The sequence below is a fragment of the Carcharodon carcharias genome, chromosome 8, assembly GCF_017639515.1.
Source record: "Carcharodon carcharias isolate sCarCar2 chromosome 8, sCarCar2.pri, whole genome shotgun sequence".
Classification (NCBI taxonomy): Eukaryota; Metazoa; Chordata; class Chondrichthyes; order Lamniformes; family Lamnidae; genus Carcharodon; species Carcharodon carcharias.
Genome location: NC_054474.1, coordinates 123,575,818 through 123,595,737, shown reverse-complemented (window position 1 = coordinate 123,595,737; position 19,920 = coordinate 123,575,818). Strand labels below are relative to the sequence as shown.

Here is a 19,920-nt window from a genome sequence, read left to right as displayed (position 1 = left end):
AGGTTGAGAGAGCAGTTGATGTAGAGTATCCTAGGCATTATTAATAAGGTCACGGAGTATAAGAGCAAGGAGCTTATGTTGAACTTGAACGAGATACTAGTTAGACCTCAGCTGGAGTATTGTGCACAGTTTTGAGAGGCGCATTTTAGGTAGGATGTGAAGGCACTGGAGAGTGCAGTAGGGGTTTACAAGAATGGTTTCAGGGATGAGGGACTTCAGTTGCGTAGATAGATTGGAGAAGTTGGGATTGTTTTCCTTGGAGAAAAGAAGGCTGAGAGGAGATTTGATAGAGATATTCAAAATCATGAGGGGTCTGGACACAGTAGATGAGGAGAAACTATTCCCACTTGTGAAAGGATTGAGAACGAGAAGGCACAGATTTAAAGTAATTGGCAATTGAAGCAAAAGCAATATGAGAAAAAACTTTTTCACACAGTGAGTGGTTAGACCCTGGAATGCACTGCCTGAGTGTGGTTGGGGCAGGTCCAATTCAAGAGGGAATTAGGTGATTATTTGAAAATAAATAATTTGCAAGGATACTGGGAAAAGGGACAGGAGAATGACGCTAATTGAGTTGTTCATTCGGAGAGTTGGTGCAGATGCAATGGGCTGAATGGCCTCCTTCTTCACTGTAACAATTCCGTGATCAAGTGATTCTGTGAACTACAGGGAGACCAGAAGGTTGGCAGGGGGGCATGGAAGCTGAACATGAAATTGTTGGCCCCAGAAAACACTGAGGAACTCAAAAGGGATTAATAGATTGGAGAACTGTGAAACCCCTCTTTGATTCACTGACACACTGATGGGAAGCAGTTAAGATGAACATCAAGAGGTTTTTTTTCTTTAGAGGTATTTGGAAGGTGAGAGAGGGAGACAGAGGCAAACGTCCTGACTCCAGAAAAGCATGCAGAATCTGCTCCTGCTGCAGTTGATGGGGGACAATGTCAAGGAGGGTTTCCAAGAGATGAGGAGCCTGCAGATCTCATTCTTGGCTGTGGAGGCCTCCAAGATCATCCTCTGGAGTCCGCTCTGTGGAGCAGGATGAGATGTGCCCATGTCTCTTCTTCCAAAAGGCACAGAGAGAGAGAGAGCTCTGTGATCAGCAGCCTGAAGGAAGAAGACAGCTCAGCTGGCATACTAAGGATCAGCAAACCTTTTTATAACAGTTTGTATGACTACATACGCTACAGACAGCGTGACCTTCCAGTGGATCATGCCCTCTATCATGGAGGTCTTAGATTACAGCATGTGGGAGAGTCTGGACAAACTGCTAACTCTGAACAAGCTAACAAAGGAAGCCAGGTCCCGGAACTCCTGGAAATGACGGTTTACCAGCCGAGTTGTATTCGGCTTTGTCGGACTGGACTGGTGCACACCTGCTGGAAGTGTTCGCGAGTATATTGCTGGCTGGCAGAATGTCAGAATCTATGAGGGAAGGCATCAGCACCTTCATCCACAAGAGAAAGGGGAAGAAGTAGGAAATTAGAAATTATTGACCCGTTTTATTGCTTAATGTGGACTACAAAATTCTGTCCAAGGTCATACAAATTGGGCCAAGTCTGCTCTGCAGTTGGTGATCCAACCTGACCAGATCTCCGCTGTACCTGGCAGGAAGATCTCTGATATCCTTGTGCTACTTAGGCATATGATTGTCTATGGGCAGGATGGTGGGTGGGAGAAGGGAGATACCTGCCCCATCAGCTGGAACCAGGAGAAGGACGTTGACTGAATATCACACACGTTCGTGATCAATTTGATCTCCAAAATAGGCTTTGGGCATGGAATCTGCAATTGGATCCAACTGCTCTGCACAAACATCAGTTGTGCAGTTTCAATCCATGGGTGGGAATTGGAGAGCTTTCTGATCAAATCTGGAGTCAGGCAGGGCTGTCCTCTCCCCCCTGTCTTGTCTGTGTATTGTTTTTACCGAGTCGATTAGGAAGGATGTGGGCATAAGAGGGGTGACAATCCCAGGCTATGGGGGCACTCAGGTCAAAGTCTCCCTGTACATGAAGGGCACCACCATCTTCTGCTTAGATCCAATGTCAGTGCGCAGACTGATGAGCCTCTGTGACCTGTTTGAACTGGCCTCAGGAGGCCAGATTGAGGTCATGTTCTTTGGGAAATGGGTCCACTGAACCTTTGTCACTTTCACCATCATGTCAGACTCCTTGAAGGACCAAAAACTGGATGGAGTGTGTAGCAATGGTAAAGCAAATAATGGGCATGTGGGAGGACGCTCCCTCTCCATTGCGGTTAAGAACATGGTCGTCAGGTACGAGGCACTCATGGTGTTGCTGTACAGTGCATAGGTCTGGTCCATGTCTCACTCATTAGGCTGTGGTAATCACTTGAGCCATTTTCCACTTTGCCTGGGGATCAAAATGGACCATGTCTGCAGGGATGTAATGTACTTTAGACCGTCCCTCCTGTCAAAATGACTGGGATCTTTAAACTTACTGCTTTATGGCAGCTAGGACCGTAAAAAAGGGACAGGGTTTCAGTCCCCCTGGTGCTGCTGTACTGCACTGACATGATTCCGGAGCTGCTGCTCTACACTGAAACGAATCTGGAGCTGCTGCTCTGCACTGAAATGATTCTGGAGCTGCTGCTCTGCACTGAAACGATTCCGGAGCTGCTGCTCTGCACTGAAAGGGTTCCAGAGCTGCTGCTCTGTACTGAAAGGATTGTGGAGCTGCTGCTCTGCACTGAAATGATTCCAGAGCTGCTGCTCTGCACTGAAACGATTCCGGAGCTGCTGCTCTGCACTGAAACGATTCCGGAGCTACTGCTCTGCACTGAAAGGGTTCCAGAGCTGCTGCTCTGCACTGAAAGGGTTCCAGAGCTTCTGTTCTGCACTGAAAGGGTTCCAGAGCTGCTGCTCTGCACTGAAAGGGTTCCAGAGCTTCTGCTCTGCACTGAAAGGGTTCCAGAACTGTTGCCCTGTATGGAAACGATTCCGGTGCAGCTGCTCTGCACTGAAATGATTCCGGAGCTGCTGCTCTGCACTGAAACAAATCCGGAGCTGCTGCTCTGCACTGAAACAAATCCGGAGCTGCTGCTCTACACTGAAACAAATCCGGAGCTGCTGCTCTGCACTGAAACAAATCCGGAGCTGCTGCTCTGCACTGAAACAAATCCAGAGCTGCTGCTCTGCACTGAAACAAATCCGGAGCTGCTGCTCTGCACTGAAAGGGTTCCAGAGCTGCTGCTCTGTATTGAAAGGATTGTGGAGCTGCTGCTCTGCACTGAAAGGGTTCCAGAGCTGCTATACTGCATGGAAACGATTCTGGAGCTGCTGCTCTGCACTGAAAGGGTTCCAGAGCTGCTGCTCTGTATTGAAAGGATTGTGGAGCTGCTGCTCTGCACTGAAAGGGTTCCAGAGCTGCTATACTGCATGGAAACAATTCTGGAGCTGCTGCTCTGCACTGAAAGGGTTCCAGAGCTGCTGCTCTGTATTGAAAGGATTGTGGAGCTGCTGCTCTGCACTGAAACAATTCCGGAGCTGCTGCTCTGCACTGAAAGGGTTCCAGAGCTGCTGCTCTGTATTGAAAGGATTGTAGAGCTGCTGCTCTGCACTGAAACGATTCCGGAGCTGCTGCTCTGCACTGGAACAATTCAGGAACTGCTGCTCTGCACTGAAAGGGTTCCAGAGCTGCTGCTCTGTATTGAAACGATTCCGGAGCTGCTGCTCTGCACTGAAACGATTCCGGAGCTGCTGCTCTGCACCGAAACGATTCCGGAGCTGCTGCTCTGCACCGAAACGATTCCGGAGCTGCTGCTCTGCACTGAAACGATTCCGGAGCTGCTGCTCTGCACTGAAATTATTCCGGAGCTGCTCTACTGCACTGAGATGGGGCAGCATTTTCCCCCCTTTGTGGGGGGGGGGGGGGGGGGGGGGGGGGGATGTGCCGGAGCAGGCGGATTCCCGATTGGCGCCACAATTGGGGGCATGCAGCGATTTTACATGGGTGGCCCAATTAAGGCCCACCCAGCGTGACATCTACTTGGAAGCGCTGTGTGCTCCCTGTGCGAGGGTGGGGGGGGTGGAATTCCCTGAGCCGGGCATGTGCCCTTTCGCGCATGCACGTGAAAGAGCGCACCTATCTTCCTGAGGCAATGTGTCGCCTCAGGGAAATAGGTGGAAGTTTTAAAAATATTTGGAAGGGTAGAAAAAGTATTCCTGACATGTCCCCTTATGTGACACTGTCACATGAGCTGGCACATGTCAACTTCTTCTATTTAAACATTTATACAAATTTTAAATCCCTCATGAAACCTCACCCCGCCCGTGGATGAAGTTTCATGTTTTTTCCTAAAGGCCGCCTGGGCTCTTCGCCTGCCCACCAACCTTAAGGTTGGATGGGCAGGTCCATTAATTGGCTTAATCACTTTTTTTAAAGGCCTTAAATGGCCATCGACAGTTCGGCGGGCGCGCAGCCGACTCAGCTGTGCACCCGCCAAACTGAAAATCTAAATAACGCAGGGTGACATTAGGACGCCTGCCCAATGTCACCCCGCGTCATTTTATGTGTCGGTGAGTGGGCCCCGCTCCCCGCTCGCCGACCGGAAGATGCAGCCCATGATTCTGGAGCTGCTGCCCTGCACTGAAATGATTTTGAAGCTGCTATACTGTACATTTCTCACCAGGCCTGGGTTGGAAGATTATGGTGAGAAATGTGCAGCTCATGACCTGGGTAAGTAAAATGGGCAGAGTGGCAATCAACAGAGATTGCCAGTCCATGAAAGTTCTGGGCCATTGACTGTAATGGTAAATGTCGTGTGTGACATACAGTGTTGGAAGAAACTGGTTTGTTTCGCTTTACGTAATGTCAGTTTTGAACTGTCATGTAATATACTTATACGAATTTCACAAGCAAGGTATATTTTTGGGAAAATATGAATAAGCTGCGTACGTTTTCTCTTGAAAGGAGAAGGCAGAGAGGTGACCTAATACAGGTCTTTAAAATTATGAAAAAACAAAAACAGAATTACCTGGAAAAACTCAGCAGGTCTGGCAGCATCGGCGGAGAAGAAAAGAGTTGACGTTTCGAGTCCTCATGACCCTTCGACAGAACTTGAGTTATGAATTAAGTTATGAGTTATAAAATTATGAATGGTTTTGGCAGAGAGTTCTTCCACTCGTGGAGAACAGCAAAACCAGAAGCAATTGTTGTAAGATAATCACCAAGGAACCAAATTCGTTGTTAGTCAAAGAGTGGTCAGAATGTGGAATTCCCTACCAAAGGGATTGGTTGAGGCAACTAATATAGGTGTATTTAAGGGGAAGTTGGATAACCATTTGAGGGAGAAGAGAATAGAGGGTTAGGTGAGGAAAGATAGGAGAAAGCTCAGGTGGAGCATTAATACAGGCATGAACTGGTTGGGCCAAAGGACTTGTTTCAGTGCTGTATCTTCTGTGTAATTATATGTAATACTGGTTGAAACATAAACACATACTCACAAACACACACAGATACACAACATACAGAGATACAGACATAGTAAATATATACACCAAGAGACATGCACAAATATGCAAAGAAGTACACTGGCCACTACTCAGTTAGCCACATCCAGATACAAACTTAAGGGCATGGATACATGCTACCAAGAAGGAAAAAACTGTTCAGACCTTATTTCCCAGTTTTACTGGTGTTCCATTTTAAGGTATACAAGAGAGTTCAGACCAGGATTCTTATTTCCCAGTTTTTACTGTTTTTTCCTTCTGGGTCGATCCAGGCTGAGGTAGTCACAGTGGCATAGAAAGAGGTGATATGGCTGGAATGAACAGAGTCTCAGGATAAGGGGTGGCCATTTCAGACTAACATGAGGAGAAATTTCTTTACTTTGGGTTGTGAATCTTTGGAGTTCTCAACCCCAGATAGGTTGTGGAAGCTCAGTTGTTGAGTATGTTCATAGTTGAGATTGAAAGATTCTTAGATTCTAAAGGAGTCAGGAGATATGAGGATTGGGCGGAAGAGTGGAGTTGAGGTCAAGGATCAGCCATGATGGTATTGAATGGTGGAGCAGAAATGAGGGGCCGCATGACCTACTCCTGCTCCTATTTCTTATATTAGGAACACAGGAACTAGGAGCAAGAGTAGGTCATTCAGCCCCTCAAGCCTGCTCCTCCATTCAGTTAGATCATGGCTGATCTTCTACCTGCACCATTTTCTCACACAATCCCCATATCCCTTGATGTCTTCATATTTAAAAATCCATCAATGTCTGTCTTGAACATACTCAATGACTGGGCCACACAGGGCTCTGGGGTAGAGAATTCCAAAGATTTACCAATCTCTGAGTGAAGAAATTCTTCCTTATCTCAGTCCTAAATGACCTACCTCTTATTTCGTACGCAAACATGCACACACATAGATGGAGACATACATTGGCATATAGTTACATATGCAGCAGACACACATATGTATGAATATTCAAAGATCCATACTCACACAAAGGTACATACACATAGACACAAGTAAATAACATAGATTACTTACACTTTAAAGCATGTCACAAAATTTTTTTAAACTCTGCAGGTCAGTGTAAATGATAAACATCCTTATTCTGTCTTGGTCCCCTCTCACATGGGGTACTTCAGCCTTACCTGGAGGTGATCCCGCAGGTGCTGGCATTGCCTCCCCTTCAGGAGCCTCTGCTTTGAAAAGAGGCTCGCTATATGCTGCATCCAGTGGTAGTACATTCTTGACAAAAGTTTCTACCTTGGTGGCATTCCCGCGTGGCTTATACTGAGCCACCACAAAGGCCCCTTTATCACTCACGACATACGCAATCCCCATGTCCGTGGTTTCCTTCCACATCATTTGAGTGAAGTGCTCTAACGGGAACAGGAAGAAGGAAACATTTAGTCCATGTTTGTGTCACTTGCACTACCTTTGTGTGCATTTGTATGTGTGTGCATATGAGTATGAGTGAATTTGGGTATATGTGTATGTTGCACATATGTGTGAAGGTATATGTAAACATGTGAATGAGGGTGAATGTATATGTGGGCATTTGTGTGTGTGAGTGCATGTGAGTCTTAGCAGGTATAAGTGTGTGTATGCTTGTGTGCGTGTGTGTGCATGCACACGCACCCATGAGAGAGTGTGTATGTGTGTGTGTGTGTGTGTGTGTGTGTGCGTGCAAAGTGATAAGTTGAACTGAAAACAATCACAACAGTATTACGTATTCTGTATGTACAGCTTTCAATGATGTCTTAGCAAGACCAGCCCCGCCTCCCCCATGCTCTCCACAAAACTCCACTAACTGGGACTCACAGTGGACTTGAACAGGTTACCCACAGAACTCACTGTGCTGTTGTCACTTATTCTTTCACCAGTGAGCTGGGACTTTGATTTGGTAATGTTAGTAAAGAAAAAGTTAAACATGAACCTGTTTTCTCGGAGAGACCGGGTTTTTCATAGTCATAATACTTCATTTCAGCGTACCAGGCATCCACAGGTTCTTTGCCTAAAATGATTTGAAAATGAGGCAAAGCAAAGTTATAAATTGGAAAGGGCGTGCAGACCTAGAGACATAAGCACAGAATGAATAATCTGACAAATGAACCTAATTCTAAGGAGATTTTTAAAAAGCAGTTTGTAGATAGATATAAGCAGGAAAAGGCAAAAGCCAGAGCAGAAAATATGTTGTTAGTTCCTTCAAAAAACCAGGGAAATAAATATCCAAATGGGAATGGACCTAATCAGAAAGGTCATTGATATGAAATGTTGACTCTGTTTCTTTCTCCATAGAAGCTGCCAGACCTATTCAGTATTTCCACCACTTTATTATTAGTAAAAGACATTCCTTATGACCATGTCATTGGGAGTGACTTTACTTGACTATTCTGCTGAAGTTCTTAAATCTAATTCCTATGTTTAACGTTTGCATTGTTTTTGTAATTTTTTCAAACATTGTACAAAACAATGGAGGAGATACAAACCTGAGATTTCTCCTTCAGTGATGCTTGGATTAGACCAGATATTCTCACCAAAGTTGGTTGGACTTTGCGCAATGACACCATCCTGTGTAAGGACATTTGCCCACACCCTGCAATCCTTGCTCAATTCTTTATTGAGCGAGAGAGGTGCTGTGTTATGACGAGCCCTGTATGTATTGTGAGCAGCCAATGCCTCTTTCTCAAATGCACTCAGATCTGAAAATGAAATCCAGATTGTCATCAGTACCGTGAAAAGTAGTAGGAGTTGAACATACACCTATTACCCATCCTTATTCCATCATAGTCCCTATCGTATCAACCACCCTACTCCATCAACCATCCTATCCTAACTAATTCACCCATCTCATCCATCATCCCATCCCGTCCACCAACACTTCTCCTTCTTGTCCCATTCCATCATGCTTATCGCCCACCTCATCTTGATACACTCATACATCTCGTCAACCACTTGATCCCATCATACTTCTCCTTATTAAACATCCCATCCAATCATATTCCTCTATCTAGATAAAAAGTGAAGCAAAGAGGTTTAGGAGGGAATTCCTCTGCTTAGAGTCTTGGCAGCCGAAAGTGTTACAATTATGAGGTTAATAAGATAATTATATTTTGAGACTGTAGCTTTAAATTTAGGGTAAATGAAGGGGGTCATGTGACCTGTTCTGCAGGCTGCCTGACAGTAAGCCTGGGTGGTTTGATTGTTAGCGATCAAAGGAAGGCTTTGATTCTTTTACTGAGAAGTTGCAAGGTATTTACACTTAAGATAATAACAATATTTTCTGAGTCAAATGAATAGACCCTGAGTCTCCCAAAGTTCCAGAAAGGTGTTAATAGGTACCAAGTTGTAAACAGTATTGCTATAAACTATCCATTTACTTCTAAGGTGAAAGAGAGTTGGGTTTAAGGATAACTAATTAGCATTCCTACTCAGATACAAAGCTAACATGTTTTGCTATGGGGAAGACGGTAGAGGAAGCCAATTTGAGGCCAGGTTACAGGCTTCCCTATCCATGAACATCACAGATAGACAGCAGTTTGTTTTGTATGGTCTGCAGCCATCTGAGAGAGCAGGAAATTGAGGCAGACAGGCCTGTACCTGAAGCAGAGAAAATGCTGACTTTATTGTTCACCACATGGAACACGGGTGCGAGCTCATGCTCAGATCAAAGAACCCAGTAATGAGGAGTTAAAGGAGGTTGGAAGATTCACCTAGCTTTGAGCTAAAGGAAGGAATCTACAGTGTAACCTCACAGTGAAAGTCAGTTATAGGTTTGGAAGTTACCTGGCTGTGAAAGTAAAAAGAAAGTGATCCATTGGAAACTAGGAGAAATTGTTAATTGTTTGCCATAACAACTATAATTCTGTGGAGAGTGCAATGTGTGTTAAGGAGAAAGAGCTGTTTATTTCTGTTGTTTAAAGTATAAGGTGCTGACCAAAAGAAAATAATGTTTAGTCAATAGTGTTTCTTTTATCACTTGTTCCAGTAAACATGAAATCTTGACATGTCATTCAGCTAATAGCTGTATGTTTGAATTTCTCTTCAAAGGTTATTGGTCTCCATGGAGAATGGAACAAAGTCACTAACACCAACGGTATGGTGATTAAAACCTGGAATGTTCAAATGCCAGAGTGAGAGGGGTGTAGATATCTCTGAGGGTTGTGGGGTTAGAGGAGATTACAGAGATAGGGAGGGGCAAGGATGTGGAGGGATTTGAAAATGAAGATGAGAATTTTAAAATTGAACTGTTGCTTAACCAGGAACCAATGTAGACCATTGAGCACAGAGATGATTGGTGAATGGAACTTGGTGCGAGTTAAAATATAGGAAGCAGAGTTTTGGATGATATCATTTTTATGCAGGGTAGAACATGGGAGACCAGCTGGAAATGCACTGGAATAGCCACGTCAAGTGGTAACTAGTCCTTGGATAAAGCTTTCAGCAGCAGATGAGTTACACTCTGATATGCCATCATACACACCTTTCTAAAACAATCTCATCCTATTACATTACCCTATTCTAACAATCCCCCATCCCGTCACATTCCTCTATTCTATCATACACCCCAACAGAGCCTATCCTTCCTTCCCATCAAATGGCCTTGACTGATTACTCAACCCTATCCCACCATGCTCTCCATCCCATCACATCCATTTGTTATATTCAGTGGAATCCATAGACCCAGTGAGCATGAGACTGAAGGTGAGTGGAGTGACAATGAAGAAAAGCAAAGACTCGAATGAGGAAAAATTGGATTGTGAGGAAGAAGACTAGGGGTGAAGATTTATAGGGGTTTTTTTATTCATTCAAGGGGCATGAGCATCTCTTGGCTAGGCTGGGGTTTGTTGCTCATCTCTAATTGCCCTTGAGAAGGTGGTGGTGAGCCACCTTCTTGAACCGCTGCAGTCCATCTGATGTACATACATCCCTAATTCTGTTAGGGAGGGAGTTCCAGATTTTTAATCTAGCAACAGTGAAGGAACAATGACATTGTTCCATGATAGGATAGTGTGTTGCTTGGGGGTGGTGATCTCATGAGTCTGCTGCCCTTGTCCTTCTAGATGTGGAGATCATGTGTTTGGAAGGTGCTTTTCAGAGAGGCTTGGCAAGTTGCTGCACTGCATCTTGTAGATGGTATACACTGCTGCCACTGTGTACTGGTGGTGGAGGGGGCGAATGTTTAAAGTGGCATATGGGGTGCTAATCAAGCAAGCTGCTTTGTTGTGAATGGTGTCAAACTTCTTGAGTGTTATTGGAGCTGCACTCATCTAGGCAACTGAACAGTATTCCATCATAATGCTGCCTTGTGCCCTGTAGATGGTGGACAGGATTTGGGGAGTCAGGAGATTAGTTAATTGTCATAGAATTCCCAATCTCTGACCTGCTCTTGTAGTCACAGTAGTTATATGGCTGGTCCAGTTAAGTCAATGGTGACCCCCTGGATGTTGATGGTGGGGGATTCAGCATGGTAATGCCATTGAACGTCAAAGGCAAATGGTTAAGATTCTCTCTTGTTGGAGATGGTCATTACCTGGTACTTGTGTGGTGCAAATGTTACTTGCCACTTGTTAGCTACAAGTCTGAATGTTGTCCAGGTCTTGCTACATGCAGGCAGTGGCTGCTTCATAACTAAGGAGTTGTGAATGGTACTGAACATTGTGCAATCATCAGTGAACATCCCCACTTCTAAACTTATGATGGAGAGAAGACCATTGATGAAGCAGCTGAAGGTTGTTGGGCCTGGGACACTACCCTGAGGAACTCCTACAGTGACATATTGGGGCTGAGATTATTGGTTCCTGACAACTACAATCACCTTCCTTTGTGCTAAGTTTGACTCCATTCATGCAAACACAGTACATAGGCCAGGATTTTCTGGCCCTGTCTGCTGCTGGGATATTCCATCAAGCCAAATATCAGTGGACTTTTGGCTGGCCCCCTGCATCTCCCATGGCAAATCTCGCCATGGCAGGGCCGGAAAATTCTGGTCATAGACTCAGGTTCACAGTCACGCATGAGACATACAAACTCAGATGCCCACACATGCAGTGTATGTTAAGAACATAATCAGAGTGTTTTGTGTCTCGCAGGTGGATAGTTGCATTCATAGAATAGTACAGCATGGAAGGAGGACATTGAGCTCTTCTTCCCTGTTCAGCATCTTTGCACAAGCTAGTCAATTAGTCCCACTCTACTGTTCTTTCCCCATAGCCATGCAAATGTGCCTTTGTCAAGTATTGATCTAATTCCCTTTTGAATGTTATGACTGAGTCTGCTTCCAGTACTCTTTGAGAAAATACACTGCAGGTCATAATAACTCATGAGTTAAAACATTCTTTTCATTTCCCCTCTGGTTCTCTTGTTGATTATCTTAAATCAACGTTCTCTGCTTACTGGCCTTCTGCCAGTTTCTCACCATCTAGTCTATCAAAACCCTTCACATTCACCCATACTCTTACAGAACATCACATGCTGTTCCCATTCCTGTTCTTACCTGCTGTACTGTCCTCACTGGATGTTTGTTGGGAACCTGAATCCTGCTTATCTTTTAAATCCAAGGAAAGTGAGTCTGGTGGCAGCACATTTGTTTGGAAGGAATGTTGATCAACGATGTTTCCAGCTGGGCTGTACTGTGCCACTACATATATTCCCTTGTCACTCTTTGCAAACGCAATGCCAAAATGTGTGGTTGCCAACCATAACATCTGGGTAAATTGACCTGTTGCAAATAAACAAATAAATATATATAGCCTCTTCATGTGTATGGACATGTACAGATGTGTGCACAGGTACATACATCCATGTTTGTGATTTATGTATCTATACAATTACACAGCATTGACAGACAGGAAAGGAAGTGACCCATGAAGCCAGCTCCACAAATGCATGATGGCTGAAACCCCATCACCGTATCCTTCCTCCTCCCACCCTCCTCTACAGCTATGTAATCTCCTGGGTGTGAGGTTAAAATTACACGTTTATGCTATGTCCATTTATGAGCTGTTTACATGGATATTATGTATGAATATGCATTTGTGCCAAGCGCACACATCAGTAAAACTCTAACAAGTGAGTCTGTAACTATTGTCACTAAAGAATGAAGGCAGACAGGAGGACCAAGAAAAACAAGGATTAATGAAGCTTATGCACTGAGGATGCTGCAATCCACAAAAGTACCAGATTTCCTTCCCACCCGCCCTTATAAATGATGGAGAGACCATGTTCAGGAAGGCATGCTCTGCCTGGCACTGTTGCATTCTGGATAGGTGGGATGAGAGAAAGGCCTTGAATGGCATTATCATTCCTTTAGGTTGACTCTTCAATCTGCCCCCATGGTTTGAAAGGCCCCTCCCTCTCAAAGTGGAGATGAAACACAGCCCTTGCCATGACAGGCAGAAAGAGAAATCCCGACCTTTGTCTCATGAGGGTGGATTTAGGCTCCTGTGAGATACACTTTAGTAGATGGATGGCACTTGCCAAACGTTGGCAAAGTTTCAAGTTTCCGGATCCTCCACCAGTTGGCCGGCACAACTCAATATTCCTCACCAACTCTACATTAGGCTCATTTGAGGGAAATCTCCCAACCTAATGTGGGCATCATAACCAGCCCAACAACACCCGAGGCAAAGTAGGAGCTCTTCCCCCAATTCAGCTACTCTTGCCCACCACAGGCACAGTCAGGATCCTAAAGCAGATACACCTTCACTAAACTCTATGTGTTATAACACTTCTATGAACGTTACAATCAAACAATAACTGCAGCAATGTCTAGACAATGCAAAAACCCAAATAAAGAATATCACAGGGAAGAATTTATTTTTGCACTGAAACACAATATTGTAAACCCGTCCTATGGTTTCATCACACCAAGTGCAGCGTGTTGAAGACTTACACTATTACTGATTAAACCAGTCAATCTTACTTTATTGAATTCACAGTTATGGTCATGTCACCGGCCTTCCTACTAGGATCCCCTTTTTACTCTATCAAATTCTTCCATAAATTTGAACTTTTTTTATTAAATCTGCCGTAACCTTCTCTGGTCCAAGAAGAAAAATCCCAACTTCTTTAGTTTGAAGTGCCTTGTACCTGGTCTCTCGCTCCAACACTAACATTAGCCTAAGTTTGGTAATAATCCCATTTATGCTGCAAGTGCGCTGACAAACTCCTGCTGAACACACAATTCTCCTTTAGTGTCATACAAATTTCTCAGTTACAAAGCTCAAATTGTTACAAATTTCTCAGTTACAAACTTCAGACTGCTACAAATTTCTCACTGTTACAAACCTCGGATTGTTGCAAATTTCTCACTGTTACAAACATCAGATTGTTACAAATTTCTCACTGTTACAGACTGTTACAAGCTTCACGTGTTACAAAACTTTCAGAAGCGCAATCCTCATACATTACACTCTTCCTCTTCTTAATGTTTCAGATTTCCAGACATCAGTCTTTCGGCTGTAAGAGGAAAGCGTTTACAAATATTTCAACATATCGAAATTCTCACTGGCAAGTTGACCACTGCACCCTCACCACTACTCCGCCAACACCTAGTTTCAGTATATGAGGCTGGGGACAATGCTCCATGTCATTCACTTGAGATTCTACTACAGGTGAGAGAAGCAGTTCACTAATGAGCTGTGGGGGTCTCTTTTTCTGATTTCTATTCTTCATCCTTAGGTACAAACCTGAAAACACATACCTGTCAGGGTGCTAAAACCAGGACTGCTAAAGTCATAGTCACTGATTTCATTATACCAAGCGACCACTGGATCCTTGCCTGAAATAAGACAACACATTGTCAATCTCATCTGGTGAAAGTTGTGAGGTATAAACAGCAAAAATGAAACCGATATGGCAGAATCAGCACAACATGTAGTTCATGAGTTCAAGCACTAAATCCCAGGGAGTGGCTGCAGCTCCTTGCAATGTGTGTAATTCAGTCAGGTTGCTGAGATGAGAACCAAAGTCAGATTTTTGCTGGATGCAAGATGCGCTACAGGAAACCATGTTGAGTAAGGCACAGAGCAAAGCGCAGAACTAATAGAGTCACAAAGAGGGAAAATAAGAAGAGGAGAGGGAAATATACACCTGAAACTTCCTGAGCGGAGACTGTAGTCCAAATGTTCTCTCCATTTTTGGTACGACTTTGCTCTACAATTCCAGTTGTTGCCAGAAACTCTGCCCATTTTTCACATTCTTCTTGCAAGTTTTTACTGTACTGGAGAGCAGGTGTGTCATGCAGGCTTCTGTAGTGATTATGGGCCTCCAAAGCTTCCACCTCAAACTTGGTCATCTTGGTTTCTGCAAATAAAACACAGACATTAGTTCCATCGGCACCAAATAGAGGAGACTATTCAGACTACTCAGACTCCAATCACAACAGCTAGCCAAATGCAAACACATCTAACAACACAGTCATATCCAATCACACAGTAGTGGGACAACAAATCTGATTGTTGGCAGTCATTCAAAGAAGATATCAGGCATACGTTTAAAAATCAATGTAACTGTGGCTTCAGTATTGCTCCTCCTTTAAGGTCTTTCTTAAATCCTACTTCTTGGACCAAGCATTTGGTCATCTCTTTAAATATCTCCTTAAGTGGCTCAGTATCAAAGTTTGTTTGATAACATTCCTATGATGTTTCACTACTTTATAAATGCAAGTTGCCATGATATTTGTTGAGTTAGGATTGAGATAGGATTCCTGAACTGGTGACAAGTCTCAGGGATTTTCCTTGTCACTCAGAGAAGATGTAGGGAGGGGTAGTAGGATGTGTAAGTACATCCCAGCAAAGAAAAAGTGAGCACATATCAACCTGATGACCTGTTTGCACCCTGGGTGTATAATGTAACATCTAATCACCGGGAAATATCTAAATAAGCGACATCATGCAGTCACATGAAGGAATGTCAGTCAATGGGAGGGTGTAGCAATGAGTTCAATAGATGCAGCAGGTACTGTCTACACACTAGCTAAACATTCAACTAGTGGTGATATTCAACCACGCAGCACCATCCATGTGCAATAGTACCCTGCCTGTGCAGTAACGAAATCCTGTGCAGATAGCCATCAATGTACATGGACTCCCAGCAGCTGTTGCGCCAGATGCAGTGGTTCAAGGAGGAGACTCATCACCACTTTCACAACAAACAAACATATGAATTAGGAGCAGGAGTAGGCCAGTTAGTGAGCATCAATATTATGACAACAAAGAGAATGAGGAGAGCTGCTGGTGGTGATGGTTGGATTTTTCTTATTCATTCTTGGGATGTGGGCATCGCTGGCGAGGTCAGCATTCATCGCCCATCCCTAATTGCCCTTGAGAAGGTGGGAGTGAGCTGCCTTCTTGAACCTAGGCCCAATCATCTTCAGCTGCTTCATCAGTGACCTTCCTTCCAACATAAAGTCAGAAGTGGGGGTGTTCACTGATGATTGCATAATGTTCAGCACCATTCGTGATTCCTCAGGTCCTGAAGCAGTCCATGTCCAAATGCAGCAAGATCTGGACAATATCCAGGCTTGGGCTGCCAAGTAGCAAGTAACATTCGAGCTACACAAGTGCCAGGCAATGACCATCTCCAAGAACAGAGAATCTAACCATCGCCCCTTGATGTTCAATGGCATTACCATCGCTGAATCCCCCACTATCAACATCCCGGGGGTTACCATTGACCGGAAACTGAACTGGACTAGCCACATAAATACTGTGGCTACAAGAGCAGTTCAGAGGCTAGGAATCCTGCGGCGAGAAGGGGTCACCTTCTGACTCCCAAAGCTGGTCCTCCATATACAAGGCAAAAGTCAGGAGTGTGATGGAATACTCTCCACTTGTCTGGATGAATGCAGCTCCAACAAGACTCAAAAAGTTTGACACCATCCAGGACATAACAGCCTGCTTGATTGATCCACAAACATTCACTCCCTCCACCATCAACAAGCAGTGGCAGCAGTGTGTACCATCTACAAGATGCACTGCAGAAACTCACCAAGGCTCCTTAGGCAGCACCTTCCAAACCCACAACCACTACCATCTAGAAGGACGAGGGCAGCAGATACTTGGGAACACCACTCACCATCCTGACTTGGAAATAAATCGTCATTCCTTCACTGTTGCTGGGTCAAAATCCTGGAACTCCCTTTCTAACAGCACTGTGGGTGTACCTACACCATAGGGACTGCAGGTGTTCAAGAAGGCAGCTCACCACCACCTTCTCAAGGGCAATAAATGCTGGCCTAGCCAACGATGCTCACATCCAGTAAAAATGAATTTTTAAAAAGTTGTACAGGGTATTGGTGAGATGACAGCTGGAGTACAGTGTACAGTATTGGCCTCTCTATTTAAGGAAAGATGTAAATGCATTAGAAGCAGTTCAGAGAAGATTTACTAGATTAATACCAGGAATGAATGGGTTGTCTTATGAGGAAAGGTTGCACAGGTTAGGGTTTGTATCCGCTGGAGTTTAGAAGAGTAAGAGGCAACTTGATTGAAACCTTTAAGATCCTGAGGGGTCTTAACAGAGTGGACGTGGAGAGGATGTTTCCTCTTGTGGGAGAATCTAGACCTAGGGGTCACTGTTAAAAAATAAGGGGTCACCCATTTAAGGCAGAAATGAGGAGAAAATTTTTCTCTCAGAGGGTCACGAGTCTTTGCAATTCTCATCCTCAAAAGGAAGTGGAAGCAGAGTCTTTTACTATTTTTAAGGCAGATCTAGATAGTTTCTTGATTAGTAAGTGGATGAAAAGTTCTCCAGAGTAGGTGGGAGGTTACAGTCAAATCAGACATGATCTTACTGAATGGTGGAGTAGGCTTGAAGGGCTGAGTGGGCTACTCCTGCTCTTAGTTTGTATGTTTGTATGCAATTGGAGCTGTTATAGGACAAAGGGAAATGAGGTTGGAACTGAGTTACTTTTGGATTGCCTAGCGGAGCACAAGCATCTGACTGCATCTCATAAGATCTTTAATATTGAGAGAAGTTGGGAGCTGGGGATGAGCACTCTGAACACTGTGAGTTTGAATGGCCCAGGCCTTGCTGGTGTATGGTCAGCAGAGGTCGGCTTGGCCAGCCAAGGCATGACTGCCAAACCACTAGTTGTGTGTAGCCAACCCAGGGTCCAGAGTGGGCTGGGCTGAGGTCTCCCACCAGTGCAAATGTGTGGAGCAGCCAACAAACTCCGCTTGAGAATTAGGCTGCGATATTCAATCACCCCATACTCATTTTAGGCCCAAGTATCCATTATGGTAGGCACAAGCACATTCCTTGCCTAAATTGTTAAAAAAGCCTCTACTGCGTGTTAATTTGATGTGGTCCTACCTGTGGGTTCTGCTGGAGCTACCTCTGCTGTGCTGGCCTCTATTTCTGGTGCTAGTTCTGGTTCAAGAGTAGATGTACCTGTGACACACAAAGACAATCATAGAATGCTTTTTGAGAGAAAAGACATTGAAGGGTAGGGTGGCAAAGAAAATACTTGGTGAGTAGCTGAGTAGGTTATATAGAATTAGTGGAATATACAGCACAGAAAAAATACAATCAGCTCAACCAGAGCATGCCAGTGTTTATGCTCTACTTATGCCTTCTCCTATCCTTCCTATTCTAACTCTATTAGCACAACCTTCTACATTCATTTCTGCCTGCTATACTATACAGTTTACCATCATATGTATCTATACTATCCTCTTAATTACGCCTAGTGGTAATCAGTTTCACATTCTTATATGATCATACATACAAACATATGAAATAGGAGAAGTAGGCTATTCAGCCCATTGAACCTGCTCTGCCATTCTATAAGAACATGGCTGATCTGTTTATGTTTTGAATTCACCACATTACCCTGATAACCTTTGATTCTCTTGCCTGATCTATCTATCTCTGCCTTAAACATATTCAATGACCTTGCCTCCACTGCCTTCTGAGGCAAAGAGTTCCAAAGTCGCACAACCCTCTGTATCTCTGTCCTAAAAGGGTGACCCCTAATTTTAATACAGTGTCCCCTAGTTTCGGACTCACCCACAAGAGGAAACATCCTTTCCACCTTGTCAATACCACTCAGGATCTTTTATACTTCAATCAAATAATCTCTCACACTTCTAAACTCCAGTGGAAATAAACCCAGTTCTGTCTAACCTTTCCTCATTCCAGGTATTAATCTCACTACTTACAGAGTAATTAAGTTTCTTCTGAATTCCCTATTTGATTTCTTGGCTACTGTTTTATATTGATGGCCTTCAGCTTTCACTCCCCGCTCCTTATTCTGAGACTTCCCGGAGACATTCTCTCTATGTCTACCTCTGTTGGGCTACTATTTTTCAAGAGAAAAGAGAGCCAGCCTGTTCACCTTTTTCTGGTAGGTATGACTATCTAGGATATCATCCTCAAAGATCTTTTTTGCACCCTCTCCGGTGCCTATATATACTTTATATAATATGGCAACTAGAACTGCAACACAGTATGCTAAGTGTGGTCTAGCCAAGGATCAATATAAGTTTAGCATAACTTCCCCAGTTTTTAATTCTCTCACTCTAGAAATAAACCCCAGTATTTGATTTGATTTTCTTCATTGTAATTGAGAAGTTGAGATGCTAAGTAGGTGAGAAGTTTAGGTGGGAGGGTTTAGGAGGTAAGAAAATGAATAGGTGAGTGGACTTTGTGTTCACATGACAGGGGCATTTTGGACATCCTGAATAGGCTTTAGTAGGTGAGAACGTGAGTATTAGAGACATATGAACATTAGAAATAGGAGCAGGAGTAGGCCATTCGGCCCTTCAAGCCCACTCCACTATTCAATGAGATTATGGCTGATCTTTTACTCTAACAACATCCTCCTGCACTATCCCCATTTCCCTTAAATTTTATGCTGATCGGGCAGGCAAGAGCCCGACCTGATCGGATGTGAAGTTGCGCGAGATGACCTGGGGTGAGCATCCCCGATGTCATCCCACGCTCGTGCGATATTTCGGATGGCGAGTGTACCCAGGTGTCAGAGCTGCACCTGCCATCAATTAAGAGGCCAATTAAAGCAATTAAAAAGTCAATCAACCAAGATTTCACGTTGCCCGTGCAATTTCGCACTGGTCGGCTGGGCAGGCGGGTAGTCAACAATTTGCAAAACCTCATCCACGGGCGGGATAAAAAGGGTCAGCAGCATTGCCCGTGTGAGTAGTGAGGGGTTTTGGAGATAGTTTGCTGCTGGTTGCTATTGGTACTTGGCAGCTTCATCTCTGCTCGAGGCTTCATTCTTAGCATTTCTAGGCTTCATTTCAGGACTCATTGGTGTCTCTAAAGTCCCTGGAGGATTCAGACCATGTGGACCCCTCCAGGTATCAGACAGCCTTCTGTGACCCTGGTAATGGGGATTGTGGTCTCCGCTGGTGGCACCTCTTCTGAGGAGGAAGAGAGGGGCAGAAGGGAGAGGAGGCCAGGTGTCCCAATGCAGCTTCCAGGGGAGCGA

General features: G+C 44.3%; 2 protein-coding genes across 2 annotated transcripts in view; both read right to left on the bottom strand.

Annotated features, from left to right (window-relative positions):
- Positions 1–4,870: 4,870 nt before the first annotated feature.
- Positions 4,871–14,266, bottom strand: LOC121281497 (repressed by EFG1 protein 1-like). The gene is made up of 6 exons (XM_041194441.1): positions 14,170–14,266; positions 11,962–12,186; positions 7,955–8,167; positions 7,402–7,479; positions 6,614–6,844; positions 4,871–4,923 (listed from the first exon to the last, which is right to left on the bottom strand). Exons 1-6 carry the CDS (start codon positions 14,264–14,266, stop codon positions 4,871–4,873), a joined length of 897 nt encoding a protein of 298 aa, XP_041050375.1.
- Positions 14,267–14,463: 197 nt separating this feature from the next.
- LOC121281496 (retinitis pigmentosa 1-like 1 protein) overlaps positions 14,464–19,920 on the bottom strand; it is a 117,146-nt gene continuing 111,689 nt past the window's right edge. The window contains exons 7-8 of the mRNA XM_041194440.1: positions 17,784–17,861; positions 14,464–14,771 (exon numbers count right to left, since the gene is read on the bottom strand). Coding sequence (XP_041050374.1) covers positions 14,464–14,771; positions 17,784–17,861 — 386 coding nt within the window. The remainder of the gene's footprint in view (positions 14,772–17,783; positions 17,862–19,920) is intronic.